Source organism: Brachionichthys hirsutus, chromosome 4 (genome assembly GCF_040956055.1).
Source record: "Brachionichthys hirsutus isolate HB-005 chromosome 4, CSIRO-AGI_Bhir_v1, whole genome shotgun sequence".
Classification (NCBI taxonomy): Eukaryota; Metazoa; Chordata; class Actinopteri; order Lophiiformes; family Brachionichthyidae; genus Brachionichthys; species Brachionichthys hirsutus.
Window position 1 is genome coordinate 9,135,538 of NC_090900.1, and position 21,010 is coordinate 9,156,547.

At 40.4% G+C, this 21,010-nt stretch overlaps 2 protein-coding genes across 2 annotated transcripts; both read right to left on the reverse strand.

Annotated features, from left to right (window-relative positions):
* Positions 1-8,114: 8,114 nt before the first annotated feature.
* zgc:112294 (transmembrane protein 17A) lies at positions 8,115-10,067 on the reverse strand. The gene is made up of 4 exons (XM_068760863.1): positions 9,944-10,067; positions 9,191-9,297; positions 8,672-8,785; positions 8,115-8,420 (listed from the first exon to the last, which is right to left on the reverse strand). Exons 1-4 carry the CDS (start codon positions 10,065-10,067, stop codon positions 8,115-8,117), a joined length of 651 nt encoding a protein of 216 aa, XP_068616964.1.
* Positions 10,068-10,722: 655 nt separating this feature from the next.
* On the reverse strand, positions 10,723-12,481 carry selenoe (selenoprotein e). Its single transcript, XM_068738748.1, has 4 exons — positions 12,375-12,481; positions 11,990-12,067; positions 11,631-11,709; positions 10,723-10,866 (listed from the first exon to the last, which is right to left on the reverse strand). Exons 1-4 carry the CDS (start codon positions 12,479-12,481, stop codon positions 10,723-10,725), a joined length of 408 nt encoding a protein of 135 aa, XP_068594849.1.
* Between the last annotated feature and the right edge of the window lie 8,529 nt (positions 12,482-21,010).

Below are 21,010 nucleotides of genomic sequence, written 5' to 3' on the forward strand. Positions count from 1 at the left end.
TGAAAACTTTAACCCTATTTATGGCTTCTAAAATCAACTCCAATTCACATTTACTCTTCATGGTTGGCGTATAAAGATGCCAAAAACAGTTTAGAACCTTGTGATAGTGATCAACATGTGGACAGTGTAAATCCAATTAGGAGGGGAATGAGATGCTTGGCGGAGGTCTGTGCTCTCTGAGTGCTTTTCTAGTTTCTTGATTGTTTGCTAATTGGTTGCATTTGCATTTTCAACGTCTGCACTCTCTGAGTGCTTTTCTAGTTTCTTGATTGTTTGCTAATTGGTTGCATTTGCATTTTCAAAGTGCAAATACAGTGATCAGTCTACTCACAAAGGATGCACAGTCTACTCACAAAAGATGTCTTGTTTTGATCAATTGTTTTCATTCCCCTGACCATCTATGTGGCTATATTTATCATTTCCCAATGAGGAGCTAATCACATTTGATATAAGTAATTCATTAAGGGACTGTCTGTGGTGTCAGTCACCACTAATTTGGCCATCGTCCATCGAAGAGAGGCAGACTTCAATGTCAGGGTGGGCAGTGAATGTTTGGGTTTAGATAGACATAAATGGCATTGAAAGAGTTAAAAGGACTGACTCAAACAATGAAGAATTGTTTTCACCCACTCCTGATAAGCTGGTTTAGCCTCCACAGATGGAAATAGGGTTCTCAGCTTATTAATGATGCATTCTTTTGTGCTCAAATTTCAAAGAGGAAAAAATTAAAATATTAATTTCAATTCATTATAAGGTATCATCCACTGTAGTTAAAAGTAAAGGGCAATAGAAAAAGGGATGTGCACAATGATTAAATCACTGATGAAACCTATTAGAATGGAAAATAAATACACTTCTCCAAATGTCCCCCCTTCTGTTGATGCTGCGCTCTGGGGTACCAGCTGCTTGCCAGTCACCGTATTTGTTTGGCTTCTCTTGAGCTGTTCAACATTCTATCTATTCAGCGGTCTCAGACCTTGTCCACTTGTGTCTTGTTTCAGTATCCCACCTCTCTTCAGCATGTCCCGTCTCCAGCCACTTTCCAACAAGATATCAATCAAAGATATCATCAATCACTGAAATGACACATCCGTGCATGTCAGGCTGCCACCGCCTTCCACCGTGTCTCCCATCCAGCACATCCACAGCTCAGGAGATGAAGAGTAATCACCAGACTTCCAAGAAATCAAACAATGTTGTATTTCCTGTCAGGAACAGATGCCATTAAAGTTAGCCCTTGGGTCAGGGCCAGTTGGCTAATGTTAGAGGAGCTCTATGCACCTACGTGATGACATCAGTTCTGGACTTCATGGATGCTGGATGATGGACTCTCGTTGCTGATGTCAGGCCAAATGCAGGTGCAAGTTTCTCTTTTCATTGCTTCATAGGTATTGTTATAGTAGTACACAAGAAAGAGAGCAGAATTATGAATGAAAAACATGTGTAGCACATTATCATTTATTACTATCCAAATAAAATAAGAGTAACGATACAAGACTCTGAAAGGACAATAAGCAACAACTGTTTTTATTTTTTTTAAATATATAATACTCAAAGGTCTTCATTTATCAATTTAAAGACAATCTAAATTGAATGTATTGTAATAAACACACTAATAATTAACATAAATAAATACTATTTAAAACATAATCACAATTAATTTAAGGATTGGAATTGGAAGTGATGAGAAAGGTTCTTAAAGAGTTATGGCTCATCCACTAACATAGATCTGCATTAGAATTTTAATGACCAAGACCCCACCATCAACGTTTCATGGCGATTAGCTTGTTAGCTCTTGCATAATTAAATTACAAATCAACCTTGTTGTCATTTCACCCTACATTAGCTTTGCAGGGCAGAAAGGGAGAGCATTTCTCAGGGATCTCTAAAATGCAAAAACTCCCAAATAAGCTAAAGCTGTGCTGTGCAGTAATGAGTCAAGACCGGGAATTTAGAAATAAAAAGAAGAAAAAGGATATTAACTCTGCACGAGTACTGTAGAAATGTTTATGCATGCAAACGAGAAGAAGACGAAAGGGATTATGATGAAGAAATGAAAGTAGAGGAAAACAATAGAGGAGACAGAAATGTCCGCACCCACATGCATTTAAAACAAGGTTAAATGTGTCCAGCACGTATATTGATAAGAGGCTAGAGTCTGGTGGATAATCTTTTCTGCAGCCTCGTAGCCTATGGGACAAAGCTATTAAACACTGTTCTAGATGTTGACCTTATCATTCGCCTGATGGCAGAAGGTCAAGGAGATTATGCAGCGAGTGTGACCGGTCTCTGACAATGCTGAGTACCTTGTCCATGCAGGCACTGGATCTGGAAGAGCTCCTTAGCAGCGGTTATTGAGACCTCAGTAATCCTCTCTGCTTCCCGAACAACCATCTGCAATGTTCTTTTGCCAGCTGGAGCACCTGGTGGTGATGCAAAATGGAAGTGCTTTCTGAGCCATGCCCCTGTAAAATGCTTGGATGTAAGAGGGGAGTGATGCTCGTTTCAGGCCTCTCACAAAGCGCCATCTTTAGCAGGTAGATTTAACAGTCCCAGCGGCGTTCAACGGACAAACAATTCAGCAGGCAGGTGTGAAAATACAGCCTCCTTTGGTGCCAGTGACAGTTCAATGGTAACTAGAGTCCAGATTGATACTGTGTCTGTACTATAAACATGAAGACAAAGCAGTCCCATTAATATGTACTGTAGCTTAGGATTAAAACGCGGTCACTCTAGCGTCCTCTCCAAAGTTAACAAAGCTTGCCTGAAGCACTTGTGAAGCGCGCTGATTAAAATTTTATGTCTAGCTTTTAAACCTTACCAAATGCAGGGTGTAAAATGCTGTACTGGGACCAATGACTTCCAGCGTTCTCTAATTGTAAGTGCTTCAGTTTATTCAATAATAATGTGTTCACTTTGTGGTGATTGTAAATTAAGCAGCCACTTGTCACGTTTGCTGAAAGTAAACATATGCTAATAGATCTTTGGTATTTCTATTGCATCTGTGGAAAAACCTGCCTTTAAACTTTTGCCGCTCCAAATCAAAATGAATAAATAACACTGCGAGTTAAGACTGTGGATTAGGAAAAAAGGCGCTTTGCAAACCTTCTTTCAACTTGAAGCGAGTAAAGGTACTTTAACCACCTCTGGCATAACACACCAGAAACTGAAATTGCCAGATTTTAATTAGAAACAAGAATGTTTGGACTAAAACTATTCCTAATTCTTTCCTTTTAATAAAACAGCACATTTTCTTTTTCCTATCTTCTAACGTTGTATTTCTTTTCTCCAGCGGCCTAACAGAACGGCACCTCATTGGGGAGAATCTCGAGACATCTGGCAAATACTGCAATAACAGATTTATTCTTATTATTTTATTCATCTCAGTGCTATTAATTTTCATCATGGTCCTATCTGCCAGATTGCCATGTTTGTACCCATCTCTGCAATTATGTTCAGCGGCATTATCATTCACGTCATGGTCATGGATCTCGGCCAAGAGCTTCATTGGATCAGAAGACACGGAAGTCCCAATTTTAATTGAATTGGAGCTGCGCTCTCCCCAGGAGTGGACCAATGATCTGTGGGTTGGAAATTCGAAGCAGCGCTTTAAGATATGCATGAGAAGGTTCGGGAAGCTTTAACTAAAGGCTATATAGAGGTTAATAGCCAGTGAATATCAATGCATATTGTTTTGCTTTGACGTTTTATTGTGCTCATACTTGTAGCTTGACTTCAGCCTTAATACGAAATGGAATCTTTAGAGTACTGTAATATGAAAATTATTTTCATATTATAAGACAACAACAACCTCAGCCTGTCTCCCAGCTACTGCGGATTAACAATACTGTGTAAGAGTACAAAAGAATGGTTAACTGGTCAACAGAGCTGCACAGGCCGGCCTTTGATGACCATATAAAAGCAGACCTACTGTGAAGAGAATCGAAGCGTTGCGACAGAGTTCTCGTATCTTCCAGGGATCTCAGTGATATGCTATATGGCTCAGACCTTTGCTGTTGATGATACATTAAATTGCTATTGTCACTGATGCATGTAAGTTGTCATAAACCTTCTGCTCAGAGTCATTATTTTTGTTTACCTTAATATATGTTCACAGGTCAGTTCACCCTCGGAGGGATAACATTTTGTTAGAAGATTGAAAAATGGGGACGCTTAAGGATCTGAGAGTTTTTGACCAGACCATCTGCTGGAGAAGTTAATACAAAGTCTAAGGAAGGGCAGCTGGTAAAGAGGCATACAGAAAATTGCACAGACAAAAACACATTAGCCAATTTTTGAAGTCTACTTTCTTTTTTTTGCCACTGCCAACAAACAAATAAAAATTTGTAAAGCATGCAAATTAATATACATATTTCACCAAAGCTTCTTTTACAAACCAATGCCTTGAATAAAACTGTTTTTATGGGGTTTGCTCCAAATCCATAACATTCTCCTGTGCCATCAAGCTCTGAAGATATAATACCATCACTGCTGTTCAAGTATTCATTTGTACTGGATAGTGATTGACTGTTCAAACCACCAGGAGGAGTGAATTGTCCTGCCATTTCCATTCACCTAGGTAATAAGACCTAAATTGAAAATGCCCAGCCACCAATAGCAGGCCGACTTTTCAATATTCCCTGACTGCCAGGATGATGTCGTATTTTCTGGCCAGCCGGCTGGCTGTTAAAGTGGAGACAATTTAAGTGGTTTATGAATGAGATTTGAGCATGTTGGGTCATAAGAATGGCATCAAATCACGGAGTCATACATGTGTTTTCCATCAGCTATCATATTGCCAAGTCCTATCCTCGGCATGCCAAAGCATATCTGGGGGAGATAGATCGACCACTGCCTCAGAGGATTTAGCAGTAGGCTTGCAGCTTTATTCTCCTAGTAGACGTGCACAACTGACACTCACAATGCGCACATAAAAGGTCTGTTTCAGTTGCTAATGGCAACAGGTAGCAGTGTAATGGCAGAGTCCTGCAGAGATAGGTCAGTTCTATTAGCTGAATAGATTCATTTAAAACCTTGGTCAGTACAAATTACAAGAAATGTTCCTCTACAATAAAAAAAAAAAATGTAGAATGCTGCACACAAGGGCAGGTAAAGGGATCTTTATGGTCAGCCTCTGGAGCAGATTTGTCTGTTAAATATTTTATTTGTGTCCATAAATATTTCTCCAAAAACAGGATAACTGTAACAGATTAGAAAATAAGCCTGTTACATTCATTTATCTTCTTGTCCTTTACCAGATGCCCAGGTGCTGGAGCCTATCCCAGCAGTCAACAGGCGAGAGGCAGGGTACACCCTGGACAAGCCGCCAGTTCATCGCAGGGCCACACACAGACAGACAATCATTCTCACACACACACCTATGGACAATTTATTGCTTCCCGAGAGCTTTGTTGGTCACATTTAGTGATTACCTCTCAGCTGTACCCAATCACGACTAAGACTCGCTGAAGCCCAGCTATGCTTCTGCATTGCGGAGGAGAAGTGAAGAAGAAAATCTGATCAAAATTTGCAGGGAGCCCATCATCAGAAAGAACGCTAACATGAATGCATTATCTCCATAAGAAGGCATTAACTCAGGTGTCTAGGAGCTATGACTCACAGCACTCCACAAAAGGAAACGTGTGACTGCTGCTTCAGATGTGTGTCTCAGAGGGGAGGTTCTATTCTTTTCTTCATCACTGACTGGTTAATCTTTTTCCTTTCCAGCTCCGATTAGAATTCATTCTTCACTAAAACTGCGTACGTGACAAGCTGAAATGGATCCCAACTTTCTGGTGAATGCGCAGAGCTTATGTCGGCTGTCACTCACAAACGTTGAGACTACAGCCCTTATTTCTATTTCGATACATGATCATTAGAGTTCCGTTGACCGGAAAAGGTACAACATAGATTAGTTGTGCCAATAAGATTAAATTTAGACCCTTGGTATATTTACTGTCGCCGAATGAGAACACGGTTGATCCGGTGCCAGCCTGCAGCGCTAATGCTTCTCTGGGCTCCCTCCTTGCGTCGGTGGCTGCCTGCAGGTGGTTGTTTTCTCTTTCGCATTACTGAACAGGATAAACATGTTGAAAATGACTCCTCTAGCTGTGTCTTCCCTTGTCTGAGCATCTTCCATTATGGAACGGATTTAGCTCTGTTTGCACTAAAGGACCATCCAGACTCAATTACCTCCCTGTGTTATATGCTGTAAATCAAGTGTCATGAGGTGTAAAATGAGAGGATGGCTTTTCTTTTAAAATCCCTCCCGAGTCAAAAAAAAAGCAGCTCTGACACCAACATTGCCTCCTGTTCTGCAGTGTTTTAGTTAAAGTCATAATTCAAGGAATTCTTCAAAAAGCTTTCTTGATGTTGAATCTAAATTTAAACTAGACTTGCACTGAGATTGTCCAGTCATACCCTGAAAGGCTAACATAGCAGTTTTAGGTTCGGTGAGTCAACACAAGACAGAATAAGAATGATGACGGCAACACTGAAAACGACACTCTACATGTGGAATGGGAAGAGATAGTTAGTGATGAGGCGCAGCAAGGGGGAAGACAAATCAATAGACTTATGATAAACAATGGAAGGAAACCCTCTGTTCCGAGTATTGAAAGTATATGGCGTACATCTGCATGCTTTTTAGAAATTACTCAAGTATGTGCTGGCTGGTGAAATACACTTTAAACTAGAAAACAGACAGGCTAACTAGACTTTGATGTTAGGGTTAGGTTTGGGATTGATACATACTGATGGTAAAAAAAAAACCATTAAGGTTATGTGGTTATAATTTGGGTTCTTGATCAGGTTTGACTGAACTGAATGGGATTGTCAGGAATTGGACACATGTGCCCTACTCCAATGTGTACTAATACTACTACGTACATCAAATACAGAGCCTAACTGCTGTACGCATTTTCATTATAATATCTCTGTGATAGGAGAAACAAACCAAGCTGCATTAGCAGCGATCGTAGTTTTAATAAAACACACAACACACACACACACACACACAAAAGAAAAACCAAACAAACAAGAAAAACAATGTACCGGTCATCTTTTTGCTTAAGGTTAAAGGCATCATGGTGATGTTTAGCACGTCCTCTTTTTTATTGTCTACTCTACATCAATGTTGCAGCAGCCATTGCATTCTGCTGTTTGCTCGATATAAAGTAGAGCAGAAGAAGCACGTTGATGAATAAAAACGTACAAAAAGTGCAGCATCCGCTATATTATTTCTCAACAGAAAAAGAAACAACAGCCACAAACACAGTTTGTGTCTTCTTCCACCTACAATGACAGCATTTTACAATCAAACACAATCAATGGATGTTTAGGCAACAAAATATGAAATCAATGTTTCCAGGTAGACATGGTGAGCGACATAGATGATAAAATAATACACCATATCCAGGTGGACATGCCTAACCTTTATCCTGCTGCCATAGGGTTTCCAGATCAGGGATTGTGCTGCATAATCATCTGTTCTCATTTGCAGCACTGTCAGTTGCTCCCCATCCCTCTTTTGGTTGCTGACTGCCACTGTGTGGTCATGATTCTTTAACACATTTCTGCAGAAGTTAGGCTTTGCCTCTTTCACTTCACAAACTTTGGAAATATCCAATATTAACTCTCACATTGTTCTTTCCAGAAAATTGGCAGCCTGGTCCCCCCCCCCCCGGTCATTTCTCCTTGGTAGAAATTTAATCTACCTGTGCTAAAATAATATGATTCTACCTACATTCCTACCTACATCATCCATCATCATTAAAAACAGGAATGAATCAAATCCCTTTAACACAATGTTCAGGGTTCTGGCTGTGCTGTGTTTTAGAATCCATTTCATGGTTTGATGGTGTATTTGACTTATTTGATCATGCAAAGAGACATCAATCTATTTGAATCTGGAGTGTCTGGCATCGGGATCTGACATTGGAGCGTGAATAAAGGCTTGTCTTGCAACTTTTTAAACAGAAACTGCAACACAAAATGTGACAACATTTTATTTTATTTTAAATGAAGTGTTCTGAATATAAAATGATAAGATGGAAACATATCGATGGAAACATATTGCAATGTAAAAATGTATTTTTAATAGAAGGTTACATATCTCAGGTGAGTGACATGGGCAACACGCTGCGGCGGTAGGATAGCCCATGCACAGGACTCATCCCTGCGTGGCGGATGCTCGCCACTTTGCCAAACTGGCGCAGATGGAAGAGCAGGGTGAGCTTTCGGGTCATTGCCCTGAGCGCCTGGAAGGAAGCCAGGATCTGGGCGAGCAGGAAGAGAAGGTAGAGGGAGTGGACAGCTCTCTCTAGCGGGAGAATGATAATTTCTTCATCGGTCAGGAAGAACAGCAGCACGGGCAGCTGGAACATGAAAGACAGGAGCCAGAAGGCTGCCAGCTCTGGCACCTGATGACAGGGCGGGAAGGGGAGTGCAGATTTGTGTTGCTGGATGGGCTCGATGGAAGATAGAGCAGAGAGTGATCTAGCATATGTATCCACATGAAACCACACACACACACACACACTGCATTGACAGTTGTAGCCAATGGCTGATTGTTTGCAGAGTCAGGCAGAATTCTTGAGCACTTCCCCTGCTGTGAGGAGACAGATCCATAAAGGAGCTTTGTGATGTTGGAGAGGATGTTGGTTTGAATTACCTTTTCTTTAAGGTTGCCAATGTAACCCAGATAAAGTCGGGCCACTTCAACGACTGTGAGGAGGATCACGCCGATTATAAGCAGAGCCTGGTAGTGTGCAGGAAGATAATGGAACTAGACATGTAGCAGAATTGGAATGTCAGTGTGTCAGGAAGGCATAAAGCATATTTTTATTTGCAGGTCGCAGGACTTCAAAATGTGTGCAGTACACAAACGTATAGACAAACGTATCCGCATTAGTTTGGCTTTTCCAAAAAAAGAGAAAACCTTGGTGTACAGTGTTGCAGTCTGCTGATAGACTGTACTTTGCTGCAGTTGAGCGTATCAACGTATCTTTCTTGTTTTTGCCACTAGATGGTGCCAATGTTATATATATATATTTTTGACTTGTAGTGCATTTCAGTAGATTTAATTTAACAGAACTTTTGTGAATGTGCAAAGCCATTAACAAACTAGGAACAAAATGCAGTTCAAACTAAAAGCATGAAACATCTGAGGTAAAATAGATCACCGACTCACCTTCACTTCCAGCATGAAAACAGCAGAAAACCACCAGCATGGAAAATAATACGTGTTGAAATACAACAGCATCTGCAGGGGAAGGTGAGACACCGGCTCATTGGCCACTGCAAGACAAATAAAATGTATTCATCATATTTATCATATCCAAAACCCCAATTCATTTTAACAATTTCAATTTCAGATGGTTGGTCTGTGCAGGAAGCATAAAAGTACACAAAATGATTTACAGCAATTATAAGAAAATCCTGTAAATAAGTCTTCATGAAGAGTTATTTACACAACTATCAGCACTGCAAACATCGATCGTGGTCCTTCCTCAAGGCCAATATAAGCAATCGATGGTGTCAGGAAATCACTTTTTTGACAAACAAAAAAAAAACTATATCACAAAATGACCTCTTAAAGCAACCTAAGCTAATTACCAAATCTCCACAAAGGCAAAAATATGCATTAATTATCTAGCCGGGTATCATTCAACTGCAATATAATTAATACACTGAGAATAATTGATACAAATATTTTGTTATAATAGTGAGCTATTCTTTGAAGGAGATTCTTTTGGTTTTTTACTATTATTTTGACCAGCCTTCAGAGTCATTCCCGTGATATCAGAGCTTCTAGTTATATAATAAATTATATTCAAATACATCACAATATTACACCATCATTATGCTCATATGATTTAGGAATATATTGTAATGTATTTTATTTGACCACATGATGCAGTGTCGTGTGACGGCAGCAACAAACCAGTCTCCTCCTGCTCTCTGGTGAAGTCGCTATCTGCTGTCCTGTTGTTGGTGAACACGGAGCCTCCCAAATAGGCCAGGCCCGTCTGCAGGTTCTCTGGAACAGATGAGTAATACGCAGGCATTGTGGGTAGAGCTGGTGACCATGACCAAGCCGAGGAGTCAGGCAGAGTGACTTTTCCAAAACTGTGCTTCTGTCCCTCGGGTCTGCTTAATCCTTGTTTTGGCTCAATTGCACAAGTACACAAATGCATAAAAGCTCAGACACAAATGGGAATATGCCGACTGGTTCTGGCAGACACCACTGCTAATGAGATTATGCTGAAGGGGGAGGGCTGGGGATTAGCCTGAGATAGCAGAGTGGCGGTTTGTTAGTGAGTTAGTGCTTTTATGCTGTGTTTATTTAAAACGTTTTTACACAAATATATAATTTTTCTCGCCAAAGAAAATGTGTTTACAATATATAAAAAAAATAAAAAATAAAATATAAAACACTTAGAATAAGATGAAAACATTTACCGGTAGTTTCCGGTAGTTGAAACGCGACACGCCATCCTCGTATTAATATTAAATGTAAATATCAGACACGTTAAACACATTGATCTACTCGATCATTTATTGTGCTGCTTTACAGTGTGTACATTTCTGTATCACAATCGGCACGCCGCGCCTGGCCAGCGAGCCCTCCGAATGGTGCCTGGCTTATCGTTTTGGCCTTGAGGCCCCATTCTTCATTTATGCGGCCAGGGTGCAGCAGCAGACTTTGGCCACAGGGTGGCATCACAGCTCATCCCTGGGGGCGCGCAAGGGGAAATGCTGGAACTCCTCTGGCACCTCTTCCCCTTTCTGGGACCTCTTGTAGAATCCGAGTGAGTGTAACAGGCTGCTGATCTCGTCTGCTTTCATTTTCTTCACAGGAACAGTCTGACGTGTCAGGAAGGCGCGCGCACACGCACACACACACACGCACACACACACACACACACACACGCACAATCATTCGGACACATGCTTTAACCCTTTAAAGCTTGAACGCAAGACGCAATTTAACTTCACAGAAGTTTGTTTTTTGCAGTCGTAGAGAGGTTGCTCCTTGGTTGTTGTTTTTGTATGTTCTGTTATTCAGTGTCTGATATGAATCTCTATCTAAATAAATTACCGTCTCAGAATGAGTCCGAATTTTGAAATATAAATATAGCAATACTCCCTTTAGACCTTGAATGTGACAAAAGCAAACATATATTTTAAAGGGGAAACTGGAAACATCAAATAGCAGTAAAACATGTGAATAGTTCCCTTTCAAATCGGTCACTCTTTGGATATGCAGCAGTCATAGCCAGCCACTGGTTTCAGCAGAGGGATTTATTGCCACATGCTAGTCTAAATGCAAGTTTAGGGGCTTTTCCACCCTGGCAAAAATAAAAGCTTGTGGGGAAGTTTCAATTTTAGGCCATGCAAATGTTTTAAAATCATCAACATTCATACCAAGAACTGCCACAAACCCTGATTCGTATACTTCTCATTCACTTGTCCTACCATATGTTTTTTTTTTTTTTGTCTCGCACTTTTAAAGGCAGATGCAGTAGTCTTTATACTTCGCTATGCGAATCCGTCCTGAGATTCCAACATTCCCAGGATCAGCTCCATCATAAGGCTGAATAGTGAAAGATCTCTGAACTACGTCTCACCTTTACAACCTCGTCATTTTCGTTATAAAATATCAGACGTGGATTCTCCTCCTCCGATGAATCGTACTCCAGATTGTGACTGTGCAGGAAACAATGGATCAAGGGAAACAACAGGTAGGCAGTGCAGAATAAAGCTCGTCCATCTGTTTTGCTATTTTTAGACTCAACATGATTTCAGCTTGGACGAGCAAGCGTTTTGGAAAGCACGCCGAGTTGGCACTGGACTTGGTAACTCGCTGAGAACATTGGATTGTTTACAAAAGAGGTCATGAGAAAATCTGGTGAGTTTTGTTTGTTAGTTTTTTCCAAAAAGTCAAGACATCTAAAAAAAAAATAGGAACACAAAAGCAGAAGGATACTATAAAGCCCAACGCTCCAAGAGAAAATGTTGGAGCTCGGGCATTTTCTTTATTCCTCATCCGACCACACTTGGCGCCCGCGGGGATGACAGTTGTTAAAACAGCACGACGAAAAACATTGCACACATCAAAATGTTTTTTATGTGATGAAAGGTGCCAGGAATAGGTTCTGCGTCTCAGCAGAGTGTGACGACGTACTGACGTGACAGCACTCGGCTTGTCTCGCCTTGTACTCGTTTTCATTTTTGCTTCCCTGTCGCTTTGTCCCATGTCCTGTTTTCAAGTACGACGTTATTTCATTTAAGACTCTGCGTTTTACGCCCATGACAGGATATCCAGATTTATGATGATCGATGTTGTACACATACTTCTATCTCTACTCACCAGCAGTTTACCTCTGGCTATAACACGCTCTTCTTCGACAGCTGTGTCACTGCTAGTGACTGATGCCCCAACAGTGAGGGCAAGAGTGAGCGCAAGGAAGGCCCACATTTTTTTTAAGGAACTGGGATCTTGGATGCTTCTGTTGAGTTATTACCAAATTGTTGAAACCGACAAATCCATTTGGAGAACTTCTCAGGGAGGACAGGACCAAGTCACATTTCCAAAGGGGGGCAGAGACCTCCCTAATTAGATTCGTCTTACATTTCTGTGTAGTGTTTTTGTTTAGAATTCTTTATTATCAAAAAGAAATCGGAGCCCCCATAAGCAAATCATTAACATACATTTTCTTCCTCTGCTGTAGTTTTAGTTATTTCACTCCTCAAATGTTTTCAAAGGCCCCTGGTATGATACTTCCATAGTTTCTTCCAACTCAGAAGCCATCTGTGCTCTTATCACTTTTTCCCATTCAGTTACCATGCAGGTGGTTGACGGCTACTGAGGCCCGACACTAATGGTTGCGAAACTGAATCTGAACAGGTGTTCTATATAGAAGACGAAAAAAACACTCGGATTGTATCAACACATCGAAGAGAAACGTTCTACCTCATTGAGCGTAGAAAGGTCAAAAGTTGAAGGCAGTAAAAAGAAACACATATTATTATTATAAACCTATTTAAGAGGAGGGTGTTCCACTGCACGTGTGTGATAATTGTCTTTGTTTGCCCTGAACAGTGACTTTTAGGAGTACAGTAGGCGCATGATCCTATGTTAATGGGAAGGTGGTGATTAGGGCCAGATTAATTTTTGGTGGTGTATTTTATTATTTTATTTTTTTACGTTTGTTTCTCTGTCATGAAAAAGTAGGTTTGGAAGGTCACCACAAGATGGCGGTCCAACCTGCATGTACACTGTGCAGCAGGCGGAAAAATGTATTTCCAAAATTTGTAACCACAGACAATTACGATTCAAACAAAAAATAAACTGATTCTGCCTGGAATGCTGAAGCTAAACCTCTCTCTCTCTCTCTCTCTCCCCCCATCTTTTCCAGATGCAGAGCTCTGCTTCTCGGTGGTTTGTATTCGGCATGCATTGTTTGATAAACGTCAGTGAAACAACCCCCCTCCCAGCCAGCCATTGCAAATCCACGGGTCTGCACTCTTCTCTTGATGGATCTTTTCATCTTGAAAGAACTTAAAGAGCTGATGTAGAAAAACAAGGCGAAAGAGTGAGGAAGATGAATAGCAAGACTGAGCTCAACGTGGCTGAATATGTCTGGTGCATTGTGTCAAAAAGGGGAAATTGTTACGATTAACCTGCTGACAAAGGGGGAAACACAGTCATACATAAGCAGATGAGAGACTATAGAAACTGCAACTGTGATTTTCCCGCAGTATGGGCTTTACAAACTGCACCACTTGCAGCTGGTGGAAGATCAAAAGCTGCAACACCTCGCTATAACCCTGCCCCCCTCGGAGAGCTCGTTATAAAGACACACACACTTCCTGTTTCTGCAAAGCACCGGATGCTGCTGACGTGCCAGCGGGACATTAGTTGCTATGCCTGCTCTCTTGTGATGTGCACAAGCATTTGTGGGAATCAGTATCTCTGTGTACATTAGCGTAGACTTTTATATGCATGTTTAAGAAAGACAAATACAGTTTTAAATAAAGTGAGTCTGGGTGGCAATGTTTGTGCGTGTGCATGTGTGTTTATCTCTCTGGAGCTTTGGGGCATCTGGGGGCGGGGACGGCTGCCCCCTGTCTGCCTACTTCCCCCTGGTCTTTGCATAAAGAAAAGAGGCAGTGTTGAAAGAGGAGAAGGCCATGTGGAGGGCTTCATTCAAAGAGAATACAAGCTAATGAGAGCGCCCCATTGTACACTGTGCTGTAAGTGGACATAACCTTCTGGGGTTTCTGGTACATGGCACATAACGTCATATTCTCTACTTGTAACAATATTTTGTCCTGTAGGACACACAAACGTCAGTGTTTCATTGTATTGTTCTTTCATGAAACCCTTGCACCATTTGCTCGTCTCTTAATTGGCTCTGAGTCTTGTTTGCTGCCCTGCAAAGTGAGACCTGCAGCTAAAACAGTGATTTTAGTTAACTGCTAACGGAGTAAACGTGACGATCACAGAGTTTGATTGAGCCTTGAGGTTAGCTTGAAACTATGATCTAAAATAAGCGACATCTATTACACCCACACAGGGAGAGGGAGGCCACAGAAGACAGATATGTTGTTGTGTGATTAAGAATCTGACATCTACTGAGGGGCTATTTGTAGATGCCTGTGGTTGAATATCTGAATTTTACACCACTTTATAATCATTGTACATTAAGTATATATGTATATATACTGCATATATATATATATATATAAATAGATAATACGTCTTTTTGGAAGTGAAATTCAGAATGCAGCTTTTCACATTGTGTTATCAGTTTTACTTCCGGCGATAGTCCATCATTTTCACAGTCTAACAAGGAAATAGATTAGCCTGGTTCATGTCTGCCATAGAGCTGGGAAGAGGGCGAGGAAGGCAACGGGATTTGCATTGATGGATGTCCTGATTCCGGCCACATCAGAAGAGCCAGGAGGGCAAGAAGACAGCAACTGCTGCTCCCCTCCCTCTAATCTGAGCCTGGGTAATCAGAAACACATGGCTCCCTATAATGGCTCTAGTGTAGTTCTGTGAAGTAGAACAGGGCTGCAAGGGTCGCATACACACCAGCACACAGCCGCGGCCTTGACAAATACATGCCGGCGCACTGCAGCCACATACAGTAAAATAGATCCCGTCATCCGTACACAAGTTTTAAAAGGCAACATCTCTACCTTTTATGCTGTTATCAAAGTGTGTCAATCCAAGAGGAGTGTGAATAATCCTGACCCGGCTTCTAAATTAAGAAACAAATCTGATGCAGATATTTGAAAAAGGGAGAGAAAAAAATGTTCCTGTAGGCTAAATGTGCGTTGCTGTGTGGACATGTGTTTCTGTGACTGGTATTGGCCAAAAAATAAGAAAAAAAAAGCCTGAAGTGAAATCCTCCAACAACGAAGCTGCTGCAAGCTCCAGTTGATTGGTTGCAAGCAGGACTGTCGGGACAGTTGGGGATCAGTTCATAAAAACATAAACCGTCTGCACATTTTCCCCGAGTTTTGGTTTTGGACAGACACACTCTGTCTTGTGATTAATTTCCATCCTGGTATTTGCTGGTATTTGGAATAAGGCAGTAACCCCTCCCCCCCCCTCTCTCTCTCTCTCTCTCTATCGCTGTGTCTCTGTCTCTCTCTCTCTCTCACTTTCTGTCTCTCTCTGGGTCAGCCTGTGGAATTATGTGAAAGCTGAAACCTTTCAGCCACATTATGAAGTCTGAAGTCCCGCTTTACTGCGCAGATCTCAGATGGATGAGTGTGTGACGGAATAAGAGATGGGAGGAGTAAATGAGGAGAAGGGAAAGAGGCTAAAGAGAGAAGCATGAGAGAAGGATGACGAGACACAGGAAGGAATAGAAAGAGCATCTGACTGATCTGCTTTCTATTAGCCATCCAAATTGTCTCCCCTGATACGTCTTAGAATTATGCTGACAATGGGGGGGCAACTACCAGACAACTACCAGACAACTAGTTGCACACTCCTCTGTGAACAAAAAAAAAAGGGAGAGGGGAAAAACTTCCCCATCTGGATGGAGGGAACAAATGTGGCTTAATTATTTTTTATAAATATAAACGTTTTGTTGCCTCCGCATCTAAATAATGAAAACGGTATTTCTTTGCATTCATAGTCTCTGTATTCTAACGCTGTGAGATAAATGACACATTAGTCTGCCTCAAAGTAGCTTGTACTGCTACAATTTTCTACCAATTGCTTGACTTGAAGTAGTAAGTAGAATGTAGAAGTTTTCAAACTAAGTACTAGCAGAAGTTTCCAATCTCATTCATTGACTTCAAGCCCACTGCTCATGTGGATGCTCAGCACATTGTCACCATGTCTGAGCATCCATTTGGGAAGTCCTCTTTATTCACGCATCGACCGGCCCTTTCTCCTTCAGTGACACTGCAAGGGCGTTCCAGGTCTGATATAACGATGGCCTTTCATCGCAGAGTGAGAAGATATTGCTGGAAATCTATAAACACACATTCGGGACGTCCCCATTCTGGTTTCAAGCTGACCTCAGATCTCAGCGGTTTTGGCTCAAGAGAAAGTACCGGTTCCATTTCCAGTAAATGTCATTTCATAGTTACTGCATGTCCACAGGGCCGAGACAGCATTTAATGCATACGGAGGACTGCAATTAAACAGCGTTTCATGCAGACGCTGAGATGTGATAACTGGCAAAAACAGCATTTTCTCCTCTGCCTGCCTCTGATGCAATGAATCAGTCGGGTAAACGAGCACAGACTATGAAACAGCACTAAAACTGGAGGTCAGAAACGTCAAACTCTCTGTTACATTGAGGTTCATCAAGAGGTATCTTGAGCTCTAAGTTTTCAAAACAAGTACAGGGATCTGCACTTAAAACAGCTTTGTTTCTTTGCCTCGCCGACGCATATAGACTCATAAAGACTCATAAAAGTTGCGTTCCACTGGAGGACTCTCACAAGATTTACAATCACAAAGAGTGAAGCGTATTCCCTGTCATCAGTTTAAACAGGCACAGAGAAACTTCACCGACTCCATGGACGAATTCATATTTTCAACCCCTTTCAAGTGTAATGCAACTCCACTTTCTTTCTGCTTTGCATTGCAGAAAATATTTGTCTCCCCCCCCTCACTCATAAATTTCTCTCTTCCTCTCATTGCAGGGACTGAAATGGCTACCAGATGTGGTTCCAATCTGTTCCTGTTGCCGTGGAAACACAGGGACTGGAATAGGTTTTCTGAGTCCAGGGCTTTTGGCTGACTCACAGAGTCTGAGTTCTGAAGCCTCGCTGTTTCTATAGACTTGGCACAATGAGAACGCCCCAGCGCTAAGTGGTGTTTAGACTGGCAGACAACATGTCATTGAAGCCCCTTCCCACACTCACAACCCTAACTTTGTGACCACACTTTGCACTATCCTGTGCAGTTGCAGCTTTGTCAACAATTCTGCAAGAAACCCTCAATACCAAGTCAATAAACTGAGAAAATGACTCTTCGCTAACAGTGGGCAACTTCCACAACCATGCACAGGTTTCTCTCATTTAAGTCCATTTAAATGTAGCAGGCGTAGAAATCCATTTCAGCTGAATCCATGTTCAGTTAACACAGCTTTTCCTGGAATGTGCTGCAGCAGTGACATGCATTTCACATTACCAGGGACTTTACTGTGACAGGTCATGCATGAAAAGTGAGAAAACATGTGTTGGTATGTTCAGCTACTTCTGCAAGCTGAGGACAAGCACGTGGAGGCAGTTGTGTCAATATTTCTCTCATCCTGAAAGTAATAAGATCTCCAACCACTGTCAAGTGAAATATTTAACGATTTTGCAAATAAAGTGCTCCGACTCCAACATGGAGTTTGGAAGGCAGTCATACAGGGAGTTATAATGAAAACTTGCGTTTGGAGACATGACGTTTGTTAACTTGTGATGTATTCAAGACATAAAAATAAAAGTAAAAAATACTATGTAGTGAATCAAACCACTCTGCGTGGCTGTGCACAATAGTAGAGCTAAATACATCATAAACAGTCAGTGTCCAGTTTCTCCTGGCAGTCTGATCTGTTCAGAACATCCATAAAAGTAATCCTGTCCATCAAAGAAGGTGAACCCAAATGTGCCCAGTCAAAATTATTCTCAATGATCATTCTCAAAATCCAGATAAGTCAATGGAAATTAAATTTAGCGCTTCAATTTAGACTATACAATTTAGACATTTTGTTAAACCTTATTTTAGCTAAATTTGAAAATAATAGGAGCCACTGCGCCCACAGATATTGCAAACTCTGTTTAAATTTAGAACATTCACACAAATACAGGAAACTATACCAGCAGATTTCACTCTTTTCCAAAATTAAAAACTTTTAAAACATTTAATGAATATTTTCATTTTATATCTTTCTGTCAATATTATTTTCATTGTTATATTTTATTAATATTTGTAATATTTTTTCACATATTTTTGGAGAAACAAAACTGAAAATAATGTCATACAACTCTACTATTATTCAGCATACTTTGTTAGCAAGCTGATACTTGCTAAGTAACACAAACTATAGGCGAGGCTGGAGCTTGTGCTTAATTTCAGTTGGATTTCATCAGAAACAAATTAATGTTTGACCTGAAGATGGCACCAGATTAAAAGGTTTCATGACATTTCATTTTAGTACATTTTGAGAACTTTTACTAAAACCACAAAACACTTCAGTGTTGACCAAGAGGAAATATCTTGCATGAATATTGTTTTGAAGGTTGAACACAAAGCACATGGACTTCTGTTTAGAGTTTGAAAATGTTTCACCCTTCATCCAAAAGGCATGACTATATGTTACTTTAGTATACAGCTGATATCTGTTTCAAAACTAGCCTATGAAGAACTGTAATCATGGTTTAGCAAGCAATGAACAGCATGATTTTCCAAATAAGACAACTATTTTTTGATTATCTACAGAAAACAAGGACGTGCATTCCATGGAGCAAGCATTAGAATAATTTGATCTCTTTGTTTAAAATAATTTTATCTTTATAGGACTGTCTATAAAGGGTCAGATCAAGATCAATTTGTCATCAATGTCAAGACAAGGCTTGAGTTATTCAAACAAGCCCTGACGAGTCCTTTGCACATCAGAAATCAGACTCAAGTTTTCCAGATCTGTGGTCATTTTGTATGAATTACATGCATAGTGTGTGTCAAATAGTGTGTTGAATCAAAAACAGTGCTGCATCGCCATCTGAATCCAATGACCCATCACATGAGATATATACATACACCCAATCTCATAGCCATGACCCCATGGCCCAATACTTCCATGTCCCGCTCCTCCTCGCCAAAACACAACACATAATATGTAGCACATGATTAAGTCCTTAGCACAGAGTTTCCACTGTTTTTCCCCAATGAATGGAGCTTTTGTACACCCATCCTGACGGAGCCAAATGAGCAGTCCCTGATTCCCTCAGGCTCTTTGACGAGCCGCTGTGACCGAATGACTCTGGAAGGCTCCTGCTCAGTAGCACAGTCATAGGAAAAGCTCAAATATCAAATGAGTATTCAATTGAATCTGTTTGAAGAAAGAATAACAGATCATTGTGTATTGCTAAGTATGTCCATTTCCCTTATGTTTTTTTTCTGGATGATTGTACTCCGGAAGTAGACCCAGGGGAACATGCAAAGGATGAACAATCGTCATGCGATGATTGCTTGTCGATTAATCAAGCACTGATTTTAAAGTTGAGGTTTGACTAGAACTACATGTACTGCTTTTTTTATTCCATAGAAGTGAATAAAACACGGATTTAATTATCATACCAAAAAAATCAATTCAAAGTTACTACAAACAAGTCACTCCAGACAAAATACAGTTTGTAATAATTTTGCAGCTTTTCAGGCCCTTCTTTACCAAAAAAAGGACTGTAAGCCTGTAAGTCAGACACGGGTCAGTCAAGTGAAAAATTATACTTCATTATTACACAATGTTATGTTTATAAGTACAGTATATGCAAATGTATCAACAGTGGTATCATAGTTGTATTATACAATCTTTTCTGTATGAGCTACTTTTCATTGAGGCAATAAAACGACCGGAGGGGAAAAAAAAGATTACCGATATTGTGTGTGGCTATTATTGTTGTATAATTATACTCTGCATCATGCGGTTAAATCTTAGCCAACTAAAAACATCAACAGAGAACAATTTCAAAGCATTGTACACTTTACAGGAGGTGAGTACTTGTACTGCAAGTTTGTTCTGAGCCAAAAATAACAAACATGCTGCTCAAAAGAAGCAAATACAACATGACTGTCACCAAGTAAAACAGAGGAACTAAAAGTGTCATATAAGCACAGCTTACAAATATAATACAAAGTACACAATGTACACAAGTAGAAAATACTGAATAAAAAAAAGTGTTGTACCTTGATAAAAATACATCAAAAACAAGACAATTTTTCAAATTAGCTGTAAATGTAAAATGTTTAGCCAATTGTACATTTACTTTCTGTATAAATACCATCATGGATTGGTTAATGCTCAGTATTACTCAGCATTACTTTAAAAACAGATATACACCAGTGACCAATTACAAAAAAAACTAAAAACAAAAACTGAATTTTCCAGTTCATGCATTTCACACTTCTCTTACTTATTTTAGTTGAAATGAAGGTAAACAACAACAGTTGGGTGAATATAGCATCTGCTGCCTAAACTGATCCACAGTTGAGGCACAAATATAGCTCTTGAGGCACGGTACCATTTAGTCTTTTGGTTTTACCCTTTAACAGAGAAATTAAAGCAACAACTTCAGCAGCTTCAGATAATAAGATCCTTAAGCCTTAAGGGACAAAACGCTTTGACTAACAATGTTTGACAATAATTGATTTTCACACAATGCCCGATGGCATAAACAAATTAATGTGACCTAGTTTCCCCCCCAAAACTGCTAAGATGAAAGAGGAACAAATCCATGTGGCAATCTCTTTCTGTATTAGATCTGT

What these genes read in the sequence shown, in the direction of transcription:
- zgc:112294 (XM_068760863.1), bottom strand. Translation starts at nt 10,067, where the DNA reads ATGCCTGCGTATTACTCATCTGTTCCAGAGAACCTGCAGACGGGCCTG. An exon ending in CAGAGAGCAGGAGGAGACTG is followed by an intron (nt 9,298 to 9,943) that starts GTTTGTTGCTGC and finishes TTTGTCTTGCAG; the next exon opens with TGGCCAATGAGCCGGTGTCT. An exon ending in TTGGCAACCTTAAAGAAAAG is followed by an intron (nt 8,421 to 8,671) that starts GTAATTCAAACC and finishes CCCTGTCATCAG; the next exon opens with GTGCCAGAGCTGGCAGCCTT.